General features: G+C 41.9%; 1 protein-coding gene across 2 annotated transcripts in view; it reads right to left on the bottom strand.

The window, feature by feature from the left end:
* Nucleotides 1–17,191, bottom strand: part of RBM39 (RNA binding motif protein 39) — a 30,510-nt gene extending 13,319 nt beyond the window's left edge. Inside the window, exons 1-8 of one of the 2 annotated variants that reach the window (XM_082491042.1) lie at nucleotides 16,925–17,191; nucleotides 13,493–13,555; nucleotides 11,615–11,664; nucleotides 7,317–7,511; nucleotides 2,737–2,802; nucleotides 2,576–2,629; nucleotides 1,043–1,160; nucleotides 261–413 (exon numbers count right to left, since the gene is read on the bottom strand). In XM_082491042.1, the coding sequence (XP_082347168.1) occupies nucleotides 261–413; nucleotides 1,043–1,160; nucleotides 2,576–2,629; nucleotides 2,737–2,802; nucleotides 7,317–7,511; nucleotides 11,615–11,664; nucleotides 13,493–13,543 (687 nt within the window). In that variant the 5' untranslated portion in view covers nucleotides 13,544–13,555; nucleotides 16,925–17,191. Of the gene's footprint in view, nucleotides 1–260; nucleotides 414–1,042; nucleotides 1,161–2,575; nucleotides 2,630–2,736; nucleotides 2,803–7,316; nucleotides 7,512–11,614; nucleotides 11,665–12,042; nucleotides 12,059–13,492; nucleotides 13,556–16,924 lie in introns of those variants that run through there. The other variant, XM_082491043.1, reaches the window with a different exon arrangement.
* Between the last annotated feature and the right edge of the window lie 2,692 nt (nucleotides 17,192–19,883).

Raw genomic sequence — 19,883 nt, 5'->3', positions numbered from 1 at the left:
TAATACTGTAACACTATTACAGTTTCATTATTACTACTTTCTTAACATCTGTATTTTCAAAATGCATTTATATCACTGTGAAATGCTTTCATTTGCCCATCAACCATTGGGAACAAAGGTCCATTTATAATCAGCTTAATCATTCTTGTTTAGGTTTTTCCAAATGTTCATGGTAATCAAATTTTCAAACAGTAAGTTTTCCAGCAAGACAAAAGAGGCACCACTCAACGTGAATAAAAATGAGGTTTATGACTCCTTACCTGTGATGCCTGTACTATGATTGGTACACCCAAGACTCTCTGTCCAGTTAGTCCTATTGCCAGAGGCACTGAACTGACATCAACAAATTCTACATAAGCAATTCCCTTTGAACGCCTGGAATTTCTGTCTGAAATCATTCGCACATCACGAACCTGAAAGGCAAGTACAGAAATGCTGTTAGAGACAAAGGAAAAAAACAAAACCTACTGCAGTCCATTTCTCAGAAAGGTATTAATAACCAGTCAATTATTTGCCAAGCCAATGGCTTTGTAATTATGCAGCAAATCTAGAGTAGCATAAAGCTATCTCAACAAACATACCCCAGAGGCAAGCTAGCATTAAAAGCTGCCATTCAAAATCAAATGTAGTATGCTACAGAATCAGGGGCAATAGAGTATTTGCAGCACTGTGATGCTTTCAGCCAGAACCTTACAGTTGATGGGACAAAAAGTTTTTCAAAATTAAAAGTGAAACTAATTTTTAAAGTATGCTAAAACTGATAGACCTATCTGCAAAAGACTGAAACTTCAGTAAAGTGAAGTTGTTCAAATCAGAATTGCATTGCCGCGTTTTGAATCACATCACATGCTGAACAATGAACTCCTGATAAATTACGTTTTCATGTTCAGAGACTTTAAGAATTAGTGGGTCATCATTCATCCCCCCCTTTTCACCTGTATGAAGTTCCAGAAAGCCACTTGCTTACAATTCTGCCAGAATATAAATCCTGTACTAGGACAGTTTGAGGAAGTATTCAGAATCATTTTAACCTATTAATTACCTTCCCTACTGTAGAAAAAAATTCTTCCAGGTCTCTCGGTCGAATTCTTGCAGCCAGCTGCATGCAGAATACCGTTCGAGCATCCCTCTCTTCAGGGGTGAGATTATCAATAGGTTCTCTGGAAAGAAGGAAGTTCAGTTAAAAAATAATCTGAATTAATATAATTTATCTCTGGACAATGCATGAAGCTTTAAACAATCAGTACTTCAAAGTCTGATGGGGGAAAACACACCTGCCATATTAAAAAAGGCAGGGTCAAGAACTGAAGAGAATACCTACTATTAATACAGTAATAATAATAATAACAACAATAATATTTACTTCTTTAACATGAGTGTTAAACACCATGTTTCAATTGGAAGCATTAAATATGACTGGAAAATGGGTACAGAAGCCCCATCTAAAGAGAGGTGCCATTTTGCTACTGTGCAGAACAGGTCACAGTACCAACAGGGAGCTTGCATTCAAAAATATGAGATGAAACGACAGCTAAGCAAAGGAAAATGGAATTAAATAGCACAGACTAGCTGTCTAAACTCTCAGACAAGTAGTACTAGCTTTTTTTTTTTGTGGCTTTGCAAACTAAAATCTTACATCTACACAGCCACTTTGGAGTCACTACAGTCACTGACAATACTGACATCTATACAAACAGATTTCCCATTTTATAGTTTCAGCTTTTTAATCTATAAAAAAGTATGAACAGTGAATAATTACTCTCATCCTTGACGTCAGAAGCACTAGATTACTTTTATTTCGATACAGATCACTACCTGAAATTATATGCATCACTTTTAAGGCGTTAAAGCTTCAAATCTATTAAAAAAAAATAATCTGACTTGTACTTAAGTACAGGACAGAATTAGCATGCTGGATCCCGGAATGAGTTGAGTCATGTAAAATGTATTTATGTTGTTATAAACATTAAAGAATCACTGAGAATACACAATAATAAATTTAAATTATCTCGATAAGAGTTTGCTAATAATTAAAAAAAACCCAAAGCAATATGGGTTAAATTTAACTGCATTAATTTAGAGAATAATCTCATTAGCATCTATCTCAGTCTAATTCCCTTAAATGAGAAGCCTAAGAATGGGTAAGCACCTCCTGGATTTTAAAGGTACCTGGCTTCTCTACAAACAACATCAATACATACTGAATAGGAAAAAAAGCATTTGTACAGTACTTTTCCATTCCCTACTTAAGATTGAGCAGAAATCTAGCTAATTTAAGCTACAATTAACAGGAAAAAGATTGAGAATGCAGAAACACAAAAAGCAAAGCAAGACTTGTTTTTCGCACTAACATTATTTACAGTTGCACACTATAATTTGGGGGGGCAGTTTATGACATGGGGAGAAAGCAACATTTTCAATGCTCTCCTCTCATGGGCTTTCTGAATGAACACCAGCATTACTTGTGAGTATAAGCTGGAGACCAACTAGTCATGCATTATTTCACCATTGCTTTTCCAACTTCAACTGGACAAAAAAAAAAAAAAAAAAAAGCAAAACGTGTAAAAATTCCTACCTAACAGGGCTCTTGTCTTTTCTGAAGGGACTTTTGCTTCTGGAACGTCGTCTGCTGTAAAGGGAGATCAACATAATTATAAGAAAATCTTCAAATATACCAGTCTGATTTTAAACAAAAGCCATTTATGATGCAATTAAAAGTAGAGGAAACTCAGAAACCTTAATTTGATGCTGTGAGGCAGACCAATCTTCCCTCTGATGGCACTGTTGAATTTCGGACCAGAACTACAAGAAAAGCAAAGACAGACATTACTCACCAAAGTACCTGAATTCAGAATTTCCTGTCTGTACTCACATTATATCGCAAGTGCTCACCCACCCCTGCACCTGAACTTGTAAACATTTTCTATTAGCAGCACCCATAGCATGCATAAGCTACGTGCAGCACTCCAAACCATAAGGCACAGTATATGCTCCCTGCTCAGTTTTGTCTACATCCCAAAACCCAGAATATGCACGACTCCAAGGAAGAACTGAACCATGAGCCAGCCAGACATGGCACATTTATATGTGCAAAATACTCTGAGCTACAGTTACTGTTGTAATATTCTTTACATGTTTAGGTTCGGGGTTTTTTTTTGTGCACATGCATATTCTACCTACTGATGACTGCAAATGGCCTTAATGGCCTGAAACTCAGTCTCAGAGGTTTGAGCAAAGTTGTGCTGGCAGGACTTGCTCAAGTGTAACATTTTAAAACTGAAAGTGTCATGAAATTTAAGATGCAAGTGGAAACCAAAGCAAATCCCTGCACACATCTGCAAGGGACACATTCACTAGTATTGTCACAGCACTAGCCAATAAAGTGCTACAAATATGTAAATGCAGCTTCTAAAGTTCTTAATTGACATCAAAACACAGAGCCATCAAAAGCCAGCAGTTAACCTTATATAGACATGTCACCACAGAAGGAATCCAATCTCTTGCCTGAATCTAATTTTAGTTCTCCAGGCTTCACAGAGGCTGTTAGAACAAATGGCAATCTGCCCAAATTGCTTCCATGTTAAGGACAGTCCTCTTGCTAGTTATTGTGGCACAGGGTAACAGACTGTGACATGAATAGTAAGATTCATCCTATCATGTTCTCCCTGAACTTGATCTCCTTGTAGATACAAGGTAAAGAACAACACCTGTTAACGTTCTTCCTGTATATCCACCGAACGGCAGAGGCACTGCTGCACAGACTGAATGCTAGGGGGTTTGTCTTTCCATCTGCACAGAATTGATTCTTTCTGCTGTGGCTATAAATTGATGTGAAAACACCCTGAAAGACATGGCAGTCTGAAGACATTAAGTAGTCTTTCACTAAATCCATTTAGTCAATCAATTTGTCTGATAAACGTCTTCTTGCTACTCAGTGGAGCAGTAATGCTTATAGTTAAACTCAGCATCCACAATAACGAGGAGGATGCCCATTTTTAAACATGTCATGACACAGGTGGAAGTAGTGGGCCAAGATCCAAAACCGTGCTGGCCAGGTTAAAGCAAGGGAAATATGGCCCTCTATAACACTGGAAAAAAAAAATAAAGAAAAAAAGACCATTTAGAAACTACTTATTAAGAGAAAATCAGACATAAAAAACAGGCACATGTTGAGATGAGAACACTATTGATCAGAACAGATTTTTTTGTTTGTTTGCCTAGGGTAAATTACTCCATCTACTACTCAAGTTCAGACAAACGACTGATGAGAGCATCCATTCAGGTTCTCCAATGTCTATGACACATACCGCCAAAAGCTGCATCTGGAAATGTTGGTACTAATTCCAGAGGCTGACTTATCAGAGATGGGATTATCTTGCATGTTCACAACTCCTGATGCAGAACACTGTGTTCTCCATTTCAATTCAAAGGCAGCAAGACAAACCAATTACAGTAACTCCAGTATATTAACATGCAGACCAACTAAATGATGGTCAATTACCAAGACCACAAATTTTTAAGGAAACAGTGCAAGGAATGTTTTAAGAGTTTGTCTAAACCTAATGAAAAAATACCAGAGAAGACACACAATAACAGCTTCAAAATACATGCATAAATTCCAGAAAAAAAAAAAAAAAATAAAAACAATACAAACACAGCCACACAACTCCAAAAATCTCTTTCATTTTCACTCTTGACAAATAAGTAGTTATCTTATTTATGTGACTTCATGGGAGAAACATTAAAAAACTGCAGCAAACTAAAGCCATAACAGACCACTAGAACAGACTGAGCAGAAAGCTGCTAGGGCAAGATGATGGCCCAATTTACCTTCTGAAGACCCTTTTTCAATTCTGTGGGATGCATTTCTTTGGGTTTTTCTAAGCAGAATTGCTTGTAAAGCTGTAGATCAAGGGAATTTTCTTCTCTCCTGCTGCTGCCTAAGAAGTCTTTGCAATTGTTGCCCAGTTCCTGCTATCACGTACATAAGCACCGAGTCACAAGCAATTTATCTTTAGGTCTAGGGGTTACCTTCTTCTTAAAACAAATGCACTAAGTCCTGTGTAATAGCCAAAAGAAGGGTATGTATGTGTTTTCTTAAACCACATGGCCCAAGAACAATAGTCAGGTCATAAGATAGCCAGTAAAATACCAGTTTTCACCTGCTCAGTCATAGCCAAGACTCCCAACAAAAGTCCCACACAAGGCAAACTCTGGCTAACAAAGTCCAGGAGAATTATGATGAACTTTCAGTTCCCCAGGTAATAACCCTTTTTTCCCTAGCAGCTCTGCCCAAATTCTTGGTTCCAGAATAGCAACAGGACAGACTTCTACTGTACATTAGCAGTAGCTGGGATTTGTCAGACAGGTATCTAAGCAAGCATACTTGGTCAAGTTTTTTCGATTAATGACATTACAAGTGAACAACAGCCAATTGCTAGCTACACAACAATCAGTACACCAATCCTCTGGGATGCATGTAGTTGCCCTACACCAGTCTTCCACTAAACTATTTTAAATGCTAAAATTCTATTTCATTAAATGAAAGCAACAATTAACCAAGTGAAGCAGAGAACAGAACATTGCCAAACCAATAAGCACAACCTCGTATCCTCAAGGGATACTAATTTATCTTGCCTTTTTGTTCCCTGTCTCTCAATACCAGAGAAATTGCCCAGAATAACTATGGAAGAGTATCAGAACAATGAAAAAGACCCCTCACAATCATTTACCTTCCGGCATAACACATCTTGATGCATTATAACAGGCATGGGTTATTGTAGTAATATCCATGCTTTCAATCTTTACTTGAGGAAATTATTTTCAAAGATTGGAAGACAAACTCCCAAATTTCTCCAGGTATCACATTGGAGGGAGAAGACTGACGTACAGAAGGCTGAAGATCTTGATCAAGGTACTCTGTTTAGGAGGAAGTTTAGAGGCACGACAGTGGCACTGGCACAACGCAACTAGCTACTGTAATCTTACAGGTGCCAAAGAGCTGCCAACTGTGCGCAGCCGAAATCTTCAGAGCTGAAGCCCAGAGCAGCTTTACAGAGGCTCTGACAGGCCTGCTACTTGAGACAAAGTAAAAGCAGGGGTGATATGCTCTATGATCCTCAAGTACACAGGACTGATGGAAGCAGAGGATGCCACTGCATCTGAGCAAACACAGGAGTTGCAGTATGTTTTCATTATGAAATGCCAACATCCCGGTGACTTAGTGCAAAATGAGACCCTGAGACCTCAGGCATTTTTTGTTTGCATGCTGAGAGTACCAAGAGGAACATGTTCCCTGGATTGGGACCCAGCCACCTAAAAACCATGTGCAGGAAACTGTAAAAGCCTGCAATTTATCAGAAGGTAAACACCGTATTCTCAATCATCTCGAGAGAGATTTCTCCATTGACAGTGACATTACATGCCATGATTAAAAATTCATCCCTTTCAAATGCCTGCTTCTGACATGATGTCTCATTCTGAGATTTGACAACAGTTGAGATGAGGCCCGGACAAAAGCAGACACAAACAGAAGCCTCAGGTAACCAATGAAACCCAAGCATACAGCCCAGTTCTGTTTTTCCGCTTCTCTGAAGGCAAAAAGAGGTAATAGGGAGCAAAGGCGAGGATAGGAAACACAGAATAAATACCAATGAAAGAAAGGGGTTTTGAGAAGTGATTTACAACTGTCAGGAACCACCTATACCAGAAGTTCTATCAAGCCAAATGTCTGAGAGGAACTGAAGAATTCTTCCACAGCCTCTGAACAAGTTTCAGAAAAAGCAGGGCAAATATGCAACACGTGAGCATTACTAAGACAAGACACTTCCAGTCTGGATGCATAAACACAGGAAGCGCTTACGCAATAAGTGTTTAAGAGCAGCAACCCAGTAAAAACCTTCAGTAACACAAGCAAAAGGTTTTATGAGCATGTAACCTAAGTCACAGATTACTATTCATTTTTCGACAGTTAAACCATCAGGATCATATACTGAAGATAATTAGGATAATTAGCAGAAAACTTGCTTGTTATTTTAATTTTGTGATAAACTTTGTTTTCTAGTCAGTTGTACAGATTCTTTCACTTGCTTTTGCATCTTTCTGTGTTCAGATAAGAATGAAAACTAGCAGGAGGAACTGGATACTTTATTGTCCTCCTCTTTTTCTCTCCATATTTATTGACGTTCTTCAACCTTAACCTCTCACCTTCTTTTCTGAGATGGTTAGTGACCAATTTAGAAAGCAGAGAGTGAAACTTTAAGCCTCCACATCATACACTGAAGCAGCACACATGCAACCCTATATAAATAACCTACTAGGGACTTCTATAGCGGCCTCTGAATCTGCGATCTCTACTTCTAGAACGGGTGCGTCTGCGTTCTTTGCTTCTGCTCCGTTTCCTTTCCCGGCTTCTGCTCTTTTTCCTTTCCCGATCTCTGCTCCGTTTGCGTTCCTTACTTCTGCTCCTCTTCCTGTCATGGCTCCGACTTCGGCTCTTGCTCTTTTTTCTCCTGAGAAAGAAAAAAATATAACTTCAGTTTACACACGTGGCTCAATGTTATGATTTACCTCACATTCCACAGTTCCTCTAACATGATGTCACAGACATTGATAGGAAAAAATATCTAACTGTTGGCTTTTAGGCAAGTTTGCTTTGTTAAATGGGTGGGCAAGCATGTCAGCAGTTTTAAAATTTATCGTGAGCAAAGTGCTCCAAAGCACTTTTAATTTTGTAATTTTGCTTCCAGGAAGAGCAAAAGGACTGAAAAAAAAATATTTCCTGCATTAGTTCTAGTACATACTAAATGCAGCACTCCATGTCTTTCAAACATACTTTAAATACACCATCAAGATGCTAAGAATAAATTATATTTTTACAGAAAAGTAAAACAAAACATAACAAAAACAAAGGAAGAGGCAGGTCTGAGGGAAAGGAAGGTTGTTTTCTCTTGATACTCCCTGATACCAGTCTTAACACACTGCCTAAGAGTTTTGCTTCCTACTTGCTAATCTCATCTGTAAGCCACTTGTTTTTCTAAGTCTGCAGCTCTTACAGGTTTGGGGCAAGCTGCAGATCTTCACAATTTTTTACTTACAGATTTTAAAAGTTTAAGTTTCCTAAGTCAATTATACCTCAATATTTGAAAACCACTGAGCCACTGTTCCATTCTTGGCAGACTGCTATTGGGTTACCCACAATTTTTTTCTTCCTCTATCTCAGTCTTGGACCATAGAAGCCCTTACACTCTCCTGGTTTTTAAAAATGTATGTATGCACGCTTAACATACACATTAAAACAGATGCTCAAGCAATTACCTAAGACAATAACTTACCTCAAACTACATTTTGGGAATAATCAACTTTGCTGCTGAACTTTCGAAATTCAAAACATCCTTTACTATTGAATTTCTCCTCTTCTCCTTTTGGGCCTTCTGATTACATACACCATCTTTTTCCGAAGTGGTCACTCATACACTTAAAAACTTTGTGTGCCTCACCCCCACCTCCCCCATTTAAAAAAGTTCATCCCTGTTACTTTCTATGGACATGTATAAACAATGACTTCTAGATAATTTAAATTACAAAGTAAAAATCTCTTGGCTACCACATCTAACTGAGCCTTATCACCACTAGCAGCTTTTGCTCTTCAATGTCCACCTAGGAAGACCCATTAAAACTATCTTAGTATTTATCTCTCAAGAGAAACATTTTGTGATTTGATTTTAAAACCTGGAATACTTCGTTTTTAATTGATTATTTACCTACAATACCCCATCAGTTTCTCTAATATTTTTGTATGGACAGAGAATTTGCTGCATCAAAACCCGATATTCAGAAGCTTCACAATCTCCATTAAGATGTCACCACTCAGAAATCCAGAATGATCTGCATCAACATCACTTAACCACACTTCCTACTGTAATGCAGTTTGTAACAGTTAGGCACACATAGCCTTTTTCTCTCCTTGGATCCATCACTTACCAGTATCACCTTAAGGTAAAACCCTCAAACCCTCACTATCATAAAAGCTCTGAAAAATGCTACCTATAGCTCAATATACTGGCCAGTACCAGTAATTAAATAACTGCAACTAGTCTTCAGTAAAGATAGCAACTATTCACTATCCAAAAGTGAGCTGAACCCTCTTTGCATGCAAAAACCTAATGAAATTCAACAAGGGCAAGTGTAGGGTACTGCATCTGGGGAGGAATAACCCCATGCACCAGTACAGGTTGGGGCTGACCTCCTGGAGAGGAGTTCTGTGGAAAGGGATCTGTGAGTCCTGGTGGACAACAGGATGACTGTGAGCCAGCAATGTGCCCTGGTGGCCAAGAAGGCCAATGGCATCCTGGGGGGCATCAAGAAGAGTGTGGCCAGCAGGTGGAGAGAGGTCATCCTCCCCCTCTGCTCTGCCCTGGGGAGGCCACATCTGGAGTACTGTGTCCCGTTCTGGGCTCCCTGGTTCAAGTACAGGGAACTGCTGCAGAGGGTGCAGCAATGATGCTACAGAGATGATGAGGGGACTGAGGCATCTTTCTTATGAGGAAAGCCTGAGGCACTTGATGGACTAGATGATCTCCAGAGGGCCCTTCCAACCCTGACCAGTTTGTGATTCTGTGACCCCTAACAGTCAAGACGCACATTCTGCCTTCCAATCATGATTACACAGTCTAGTAAAATCGCAGATTCTTAATCCAATTTCTAAAACAGAAATTTAGTATGATTTGACGATTATTGAAAGCTACACACTGAATCTAACGTTAACTTTTTAGCTACTGGTGTTTGCTGTGAATTACGGTTTTCCTGACAGTTTGAATGTTCTTTCAGTATTGTCCAACTGAAGTAGATAAAGAATATCCTCTAGATACTGATGCTCCAAACAATTTAACTGATAAGCAAAGCAAGAAGTCTTGCACAGCCTATATACACCTTAGTCTTCAGCAAGAGTACACTGTCACAAGTCACACACAAAAAGGTAGAGTTTGTTCTTAAAAGGTTTAGGAGAACAACAGCTGTATCAAATCAAATTTCTGTGACAAAAAGCTTCATACTATCAGAGAACGGCTGTGCAAGAATAACTAACCTTCGAGCAATTGCTAACTTGAAAACTGAAATGGGGAGATATCACAGGAGCAACATTTCTGAACAGACACAAGGGGACAATTAGGAAAGCAGAAGAGGCCAAACTCCACACAACAAATAACATTGCAAGACTAACAGCAGCAAAAAACCTTGACTTTCTTCTACTTTACAGTAATATAAGTTATTTCTAAACTTAAGTTTACTGCTTTTCTGAATTAGAAATACAAACTCAGAGCATACGGTCCAACCTGAAAATGGGACCACGGGCAAAAAGGTAACGTATCATTGCTTAGTCTTAGAGAGGTTACAGCAACTAAGAAAATGAACTGAAATACGTTCTAGTCTTCTCGTCATTCTACTATAAACGAAGGTCAGAACCAATTTTAAAATTTAAAAACCACTGGTTTTCTTTCAGATCCCAGCTTATTTTGAGTCTAGCCTTCCAAACGAAAGCAGGGCTCTACATGCCATACATATATTTTAAAGCAATAAAAAAAATTCAGAACTTAAAGAAATGGGAACAGCTGGTTTTAATGGGGTTTTAGGGGTCTCCATATTTGGCATGAGAATGATGTTCACAGTATTGTTTAGAACACAGATGTAAGGTAGAATCAATTTTACATCATTAGATTCCAACATAAGTTTGATATTGGAATTAGACTTCTCATTTCCCAAATATTTACACCTGGGAAGAAATGTTCTTTGGATCCCTTCAGCATTTCATCTGTATAATTTCAGCAAATGACAACAGCATATATGCCAACTTCTTAAGTTAGCAATATATTACAAAAACACACTGGTAACTGTTTACTCAACTGTCAAATTCATAATGATTCTTCCTACATCAACTATCTCATCATCAAATAACGCTTGTAAGGCGAGGAATTTATTTTACAAACCTAAAAACCTTCCATTTATTTGGGGTATTTAAGAGACTCTTACACAAGGCATTTCTCTTCAAATTTCTGATTTGATTCCAGACTGTTTGGGTCATCAGTAGGTGTTCAGACCCTGGAATTATGCTTTCTGAAGATGGTGGGCTTGTACTCTGGTTCTTTAAGGAGGTTATAGTATAGTTTTACAAAGTTTACATTAGAAACAAAAAATTTAGAGATTTTTTGAATGGGGGAGAGGGAGGGGATCCAACAGCCTAAACCTTTTCAAGAAAGCACTGGTATCTTTAAATGCTTTGCACTGTTCCAAATCACATAAAATTCTACACCAAATACATTTCCTAAATGCAAGATCCACTGCATTGCTAAAACAACAAAAAAGAAATTAAATATGCTGAACCTACCAAGTCTTTACTTTTATCTGATGCTAACACTAAACGTTTCCACAACTTTGATGACATCAGTGACAAGGGCATAGAACTACATTTGTGAACAAAAGAAAATTTCATAATTGCTGCAATTGCAAGTATCAAGCTTTTCCATTTTATTTCCCTTAACACTACTGACATGCATTCAGAAGTTCACAAAAATCAGCAGCCTCATCCCTCCCAAATGCAGAGAACTGAGAAAATACTTACTTCTTGCTGCGTTCTTCGTGGCCATTGGCACTGCTCAATTTGTTCTCATCCTAAGCAGGGTTGATAGAAGAACATCGTGAGGACGAAGCGGAAACATTTCAAGTGGTCAAAGGGTAATGGGAATAGGAATAAGAAAATACAAAACAAAAATTTTAATACTAAATTATTTGTTTACAGTTTAACGTGGAAAGATTTAGAAAATTTAAGTAGGCATTTTTAACCACTTTGCTGCTTAAATTTAAGTCATACAATTACAAAATACAAGACTTACATCGTTTAAAAGTGTATATTAAATTGTAGATACTTCCTTACATGGTTTAGAGAGCAAGTTATCCTGTAGAATTCAGCACTCAAGTGGTTAAATGTTATTTCTATAAAATGTAAGAGGAAGTTTCAGGTTTGTGTTTGTGTGCCCCTCTGATCAGTACCAAGGCTATATCTCTGCCTAAGCCCCAGTGGCTATGCTAGCAGCCAGCCACTATGGATTTCCTGTGACCGATGCCATTCCCGAGATCTTCACTCATTTTCGTTGAAGGGTTGTAAGAGCTTGATGTCACCTCTGTCACACATCTCGCCCTGAAGCAAACAGGGATTCACACTGCTTTAGTAACGTCGACTCCCAAGAAAGTCATCAATAATCCACCAGTCCAGCCTAAACATTCCCTATTTCCATACCTGTTTACATGGAAAATATCCATGTTAAACCAGGACACAAGAATTTTAACATAACAATTTACAAACTTCTCTTCAAGATTTTAACGTAACTGCTAAAGATTACATAAACTAAATATACCGCTTAAAACTTACAAATGCTCATCCAAAATTCATGACATGGTTGTAATAAACACTGCAGAATAGACTAACAATAGCTGCTATATAATTTATATACTTTACAGTTTAATCACATCAGTTACATCAAAAGTACAATTCCTAAGCAACTTAAACTGAATATACATTTCTTGCAAAACCAGTGCTAAAGCATGCATAATGTTAACAATTCACCACCATTTGGTGAAAAACAAAAAAAGACAGTATTCATTTGCTGCTGGTTTAGGTAAGAGACATCACTACACTAATTGATAAAAATTTTGCATTAAAATTGACATTTCCTAATTAAACAACTAGGACAGAAGAATACAAGAGCTTATTTTAGAATGACACCGCAGACTGTGATACTGTCTTTTACTTGCTAAGAACGTTCTATTCAGGGATCCAAGAATTTCCATAAATTCGTTCACTCAGCAATTGATTTCCATCTGCCCTGTTAAAAGATTAACCGCCACCAGTCTTCTGCATTAAAAGCAAGTCTCACTCTTCTTGCACTGAGCAGACCGTTCAAATATTTACTTGCCAAGGGACTGGTGAAAAGGTTATTCTTGGAACCCTGCTGTTTTCCCAAACCACTGCATTCACCTTGTTGCTATACCAAACTGGACTTGGCAATTTTAGGAGAGGTTTTTGGTTTCTTGTTTATTTGTTTTGGTTTTGGTTTTTTGGGTGGTTGTTTTTGGTTTGTTTGGTTTTTTTTTTTTCTTTTTAAACCTAGGGGACCACGGTACAGCGATACGTCACTCAATTACTACCTTATGATTGACAGTTCACACTGGAATCAAAGGTGAATTCATGGGAGTAGAGGTGAGATATCGTTAGGCAAGTCTACAAAGAGAGATAGATGGGCATTTATTCATCACGCTGAAGTGAAACTACTGCACAATATAATTACATTAACAGTATATATTTACTTGTAAGTTACATGTAATGCATCTCCAATAAGATAAATCATGAGGGCTCCAGGGATGTTAGTTTACAGTTCAGCAGTAGTTTCATGAATAATGCTAAATTAAGGTAAAGAGGACCTCACTGGCACATTTTTCTCACCTTTTTGTAAGGAGCTTCAAGCATTGCTTCAATATCAATATCATCAGCCATTTTTCAGGACACCTGAAAGGAGAAGCAAAATCCACCTGAGACAGAAAACACCCTTGTACTTTATATTCCAAAGGCTTTTGCTTAAGAGGCCATCACTGAATTGGATCAAATTTACAGAGCAGTGTCTCAGAAGACATTTCCAACAAGAACTGGAATGAAGCTTTGCCCAGTGAGATGATAAAGAACACAACAGAAAACAATTACAGCTGCAAACAACAAAATGCTACTGAACACACTGAGCCAGTGGTAACCCCAGAGGTATTCCACTTATTTCTTTGAAAACAAAGAGGACAGCTCATTTATGACACAGAAACACAGGTCTGACAGCCACCTTCAGAAGTACTGGAGCTTGACCAAAGGACCCAAGAGAGACATGAGAAGACCACAGAACAAACATTCAGGCAAACCTGTTCACGGCTTCCTAGCAATTTGCTAATATCACATTTACTAATCTGAAGACTTAAAGTGAGCACTATGGTCCTTCAAGAAAGGTGGCCTCCTGCATAATGGGGGCCACAGGAGAAACAGTTATGATTCAAGCATTAAGAGCTACTAAAGCATACACAACAACCATCCAGTCTGGAACTTCAGGCTCCAGACAAAAAAGATCCACCGTGCCACATAACACTAGTCACCAGAAGCTTTTGTTTTGTTTTCTTTTAAATTGTTCCTCTTATTTTTCAACTTCAATCCCCTAATGTAATTTTGTGTTTATTACACTCTGATCCCTTTGACATTTGATTTCCTTTCCCCATACAGGTATGATACTAAGAACCTCTCAAGACTTTCTGCATTAAAGTATAGAGGCTCAACTTCCTCAAAACTTTTAATAAAACAGTTTGTCTCCTTTTTTTTTTTTTTCTTTCCTAAGCTTAAGAACAGCCAGGCCTCTTGATCCAAGTCAGACAGCCCAAGAGAGAAGATTTTCCTGCATGTGTGCCATAGAATGGATTTTAATTATGCAGGTTAATTCTTGCACCTTGGTTACAGGCATTGCTGCAGGAACTGTGTGCTGTCCAGAGACTTGGCCAGCATAACGAAATCACTCCAACATTTCCAGATCCTTTAAGCTGTTCACTCGTAATTGAGAATATTATACCAGAGCTGTACAGCATGTAAGAATCAGGTCACTCCCCTACCCACATCTGACCATCGCCCATTAATACAATCAAGAATAAAACATAATCCTTTACCAATACCAGAGTACTGGAAGTTCATACTCAGTTACTTAACCAAGACACACTAACCCCATTTTAAAATTATTACCTCTTGGGCTACAGTGCTATTACTTACAAACACGATCACCCTTAATTTATATGTAATGGCTCAATCTTACTGTTTACTAAAGTATTTACATTCAGCTTTTCAAGTCATCTACATACATGCATATGATTTAATTCACCGCTGCTCTATCAGTATTTGGTACTAACAAGTACATCAGTATGATTATGACCATGAAAAAGCACCAGGCCAAACCCAGGAAAATCCCCACGTGACAACTCCCACCTACAATTACATTTTCATATGTGTAATTTAGCTAACATGTCCAGCTACACCTGTGGTGGGATTCTTCAACCTGAAGAGGGGTGGCCAAAGGAGGGGGATGGGGGCCCTCTAGTAGGGACTGCCAAATCATGAGTGGCATGGAAAAGCAAATAGGGAATGACTATTACTGCATTCACCCAAATAATAAAGAGTGAATGAACTATCATCCAGTGGGTTCAAAACAAAGGTCCTTATTCACACAGCATTAAGCCATGGAATTCACTGTTACAGAGCACTGTGGATGCTAACAAAGAAAAAAAAAAAAGAAAAAAAAAAACAAAAACAAAAACCACACGCAGTGTTTAAAAAACCCCAAACAAAAAAGCACAAAAGTTTACAGAAAAAGCTTTTCATTAAACAAAGACATGCCTTGTGACCCTGAACCACAACTAGCTGACGACTAAGAGCACACAGAGAGAAGCATCACTGTACTCTTGCCCTGTGTTTCTATTCTTTCCTAGGCATTTATTGTTGGCCACCATCAGAGAGAAGATCCCGAGTTACATGGACCTTTGGTCTCTCCCCGTGCAATCTGCGCCCTTTGTACTCCATACAAAACACTTTCATTGGTACAATACTATGTTTTTATCAGAATACTTTCTGTTCATGCAACACAGACCTACTATCGACTTTGTAATTCATGTAATGCATATAACGATGCTACATATAAAGTTATTTTAAAAAAACCACACGTAAGAGTCTTTATTAAAGTCAAAAGAGTAGAAAATCATGACGTATTTTAAAGTATCTTTCATTTAACATTTTAGAAACTCAAAATAATTTTCATAAAAGCCTTTCAGCTTGCTTAAAGCGCTGCATATACCTGACATCTCTGTGGAAAACAAACAAACAAAACAACAACAGACCCCAAAACATCAACACAAACAAGGACTGAACTACACTTGAAGCTTTGCGGGTCTACAGAACACCTAAAGGGACTGCTACTGATCTAGCCAGTATTTTGAAAACAGATTCCATCCCTTTTGGCTGTGTTATGTTACACAAGAGGAGTTTCAGAAGGTCCTCTCCTCGAAATTATTTGCTTTGGAAATTCCAGAAAATGACAATTCCCCTCTTGCTTTGCAATGAGGCTCCTGCACAACCATCGGGGAGGTTCAGGGGGAAGGCCGAGGCGGGAACCTCAGCCCCCGGCAGCACACACACCTCTCCTCGAGGGGCTTCCCCGCCGCCCTCCGCACACCGCCCGGCCGACGGGAACTCACCGCCTGCGGATTCTCCAACGCCCGGCTAGGCTAGCGCCCGCCCGCCCCAAGCACCGCGCCTCTCCCGCGCCCTCCTGCAGCCCCTGCCCGCCCCGCCCGAAGCGCCGTCCGCCGGGCCCCGAGAGCCGCCTGCCGCTCCCCCCCCCCCCCCATCCCCCGCCCCGTCTCCCAACGCAAACAGCCCCGGAGCCGCTCCCCACCGCTTCGCCCGGGCCCCGCCAGCTCCGGCCGCGGTAGCACAGCCAGAGCCCCGCGCCGGCCAGTGCCGGTGCCTCCGCACAGCGCCATCGCGGGGGCAGGCGGGGAGGGACAACGCCGCGGCGAGGACGGCCGGACCCACCCGCTACGTGGCCATAGGAACAACCGAACCCCACACAGCCAGGCCGCGGCCTCGGGGCGGGGACACCCCGCCGGGCTTTCCGGACCCTGAAAAGGGGAGGCTGGAGGCAGTCCCCAAGGGCGAGGGACGGGGCCGACTAGCCGGAGAGAGGCGGCCATAGCGGCGGGAGGGGCGCAGGCCTTCCGGGCCGCCCGCAGGCCCGGGCCACAGCACTCCGCGGGGCAGGCCGCGGCTCCCCCGGCGGCGCGGTCCGGCTCCCCGCCCAGCAGTTACCTGCGCCGCGGGCGGGTGCTGTCCGCGTTCGGGCGCCCAAGATCCAGCGGCGGCGGCGGCTCCCGGTCCCGGCGCTGGCTGCGCTGACGGAGGGGGATGGGCCCGAGGGCTCCGGAGCCCTCTCCAGGCGTCTAAACCTCGGATGGACGGCGCCGCTGGGCCAGCCCCAGGGCGGCAGGCGGCGAGGGGCGGCGCGACCGTGGCGGGCGGTCCCCGGACCCGGGCTGGGCCCCGGCTCTGGCGGCAGCGGCGGCTCCCCGAAATGGCGCCCGCCGCGTCCGGCTACTGGCAAGCTCGCGCACGGCACGGGGGCGCCCAGCGCCCAGCGCAGGGGCTCTCGCGAGAGGCGGCGGGCGCGGGCGCGCAGGGCCTGGCCTTGCCCCGCCTCTCGCGAGACATCGCGGCCGGAAGCGGCGGCGGCTAAAGCGCTCGCGAGACTTGGGCAGACGGGTGGGGTTGCCTGTCACGCGTTTCTGCGTTCTCGCGAGAGCTCGCCCGCCCGGGGCGCGGAGGAAACCTCAGAGGTGAGCGGTCGGGCCCCGCCATGGCTGAGGGCCGCGTCGCCCGCCCGCCCGCTCGCTCCCCTGCTGGGGTCGCCGCACAGCCCTTTCCCGGCCAGGGTTGGGGCCTGCGGCCTTCACAGGGCCCGCCCCCGCCTCCGCGGAGATGTGTCCTGCGGGCTCGGCGCCTCCGTTCCTCTGTGGGTTCGGGAACAGCCCAGACCCTCCGGCGCGATCCTGGAGGCCAGAGCCTTCGCCTCGGGTGGGGGAAGCCCTGTCACGGCCTCTGGCCTTCTGGCTAGCGTGTTACAAAGCCTCCCCTCCCCGGGTTTCGTCCTGTCACTTGCCGCAGCCTGTGTCCTGGGGTCTTGTCCAGGTTATGTGTATTTGCTATGGAAAGGTTTGTTTTTTTTTTCCCCTATTCTTGAGCACCTTAAATTATTTTATAGTCTCTCAGCTCCAAAAGCTGTGTTAGCTCTTCAAATGTCAATTGCACTACACAGTTACTGTAATAACAAGAGTGTATCTGTCCTGTGCAGACAGGCTATATAAGGTCTGTGTCCAAATTTCTACCCATGTCTGTTATATCAATAACTTTATGCTTGCTATAAAAGAAAACTAACACCTTTCTTGAGATTGACCCTAATGCTAACATTTCCAGCATAAGCATGACATTTTGGATGGCAATGCCATGTGAGAATGGTGTTGGGGATCTCATGCCAGAGGAGGAAAGGCCACTGCCTTTTTGGGCAGCTGAAAATAACTGAAGTGTTGTGACGAACATGCAATGTGTGTAAGTCACGTCTGGGTCAGGAAGTCGCTGAGCTGCTGACACTGGAGCGTGAGAGCACAGGAGGATGCATTGTATGTGCTTACCTTGTGGAAATACTTGTATCTTGTCTTGGGTCCAAATGGACGATGGTCAAGGGTAGCATTAAAGATTTGCTGTTTCAAGGCAGTCATTTATTGTAGGAGAGAGAGATATAGCAGATTATGTCATAGATTGGGCAGGGGGTGGAATTGTTTGTGTTCCTTTATGACTGGTTCTTCTGATGTGACGATTTATCGGCGTCTGTGGTCAGACCTTCCTTTGGCTGAGGGCTTGGCAGGATTCATTGAGTTGAAGAGTAACAGTGTCTGAAGGTGTTACGGCTGTACCCTTCTGCCAGAAACTACACCCCCCCTTAATGGGCCACCACTATCTGACAGGCTTTTCGCCGCTATAGTCCCAAGTATAACTTAAATTGTCAGTGACTTGATGCTCTGATGCAACTTTTGGCCCAAGCCCCTGCAGATTTCTGGAGCCTTGAAGCTGCATAGTTTAACTCAGAAAGTAAGTAGTGTTTTGTGAAACAAAACTCACTCGTCTCATTAACAGCGCTGGCGGTGGGAGCCCACAAAATGGCTCATTTGTATTTAAATTTAATAATACGCAGTAAGTTTTGGCCAATTGTTCAATGTAGTGCAGATAACATTGAGTGTGTTTCCTGCTGAAGTCAGCACAAGATAAGCAATCATGGCCAGGGGTTTTAAGTTATTTCTTTTTTTTCCTACAAGGCTGAATGTAAAGAGAAGTTCCAAAAAAAACTGCCTCCTGAAATGATAATTTTGCTATGGTGTATAGAAATATTTAAACCAATTAAGGTATAAGAACTCAGGCCTACAGATTTCCAAATGAAAACCTGTTTTCGCAGAACTCCCAGGCTGCTGTGTCATTTAATGTCATTTCTAACAAAGTTCTGAAATGTTAATAGCCTAAAAAGATCGTGAAGCTCTTGCACAGAGTTTCCAAGTCTTTCTTAGCTGAACTGGTCAACTTCATTGAGTTTGCAACATTTAGGAAAAATGAGCTGTTTAAAAATTTTTTACAAAGCATGACTATAGTAGGTCTATTCCAACCTAATCATTTTTGTACAGGATGGTTGTAAACAAAATTAATCATTTTCTCACAGACAAAATGAGGTTTATTGTGGTTGTTCCAGTAGCGCTGCACTGACTGCGTGTCCCTCGCCCCACTGCCGTCACTGCTCCCAGTCTGCCACCCCAAGGTCAGGTCTAACCAGCTCTGTGTTCCTTGCTCCCTCATCACATGATTGCAACTTAAGTATGTGCTTAGGCTCATGTTGGTGGATTTCCCTGAGGGTTTTCTCTCCCCGCATTTGCCTGTGTGGCCAGGCTCTGGAAGGATGCCACGGACGGGTCTTTTTTTGTCTACTCCACTAACACACCCCTTGCCCTTGGCTGATGCCCGGGCAGTGTGGGAGGAAGGATGAATCCAATGCGCACGTAGGGCTGGGTACTTACAGACTGGGTGGGGGTAGCTAATGAGTGGCTAATGGAGGACCTCGACTCGCAAGCAGCTGCACAAGCTCCATGTCCAACCCCGGTGTCAGCCCTGCGTGTGTTGTAGTGCTGCTCTGGCTTATCAGCCATGGCCGTTCAGCTCTGCAGGGCTGCTG

This window comes from Vanellus vanellus (genome assembly GCF_965231255.1).
Source record: "Vanellus vanellus genome assembly, chromosome: 15".
Taxonomy (NCBI): domain Eukaryota; kingdom Metazoa; phylum Chordata; class Aves; order Charadriiformes; family Charadriidae; genus Vanellus; species Vanellus vanellus.
Note: the sequence above shows the minus strand (reverse complement) of the source record. Positions and strands in the feature narration are given on the sequence as shown.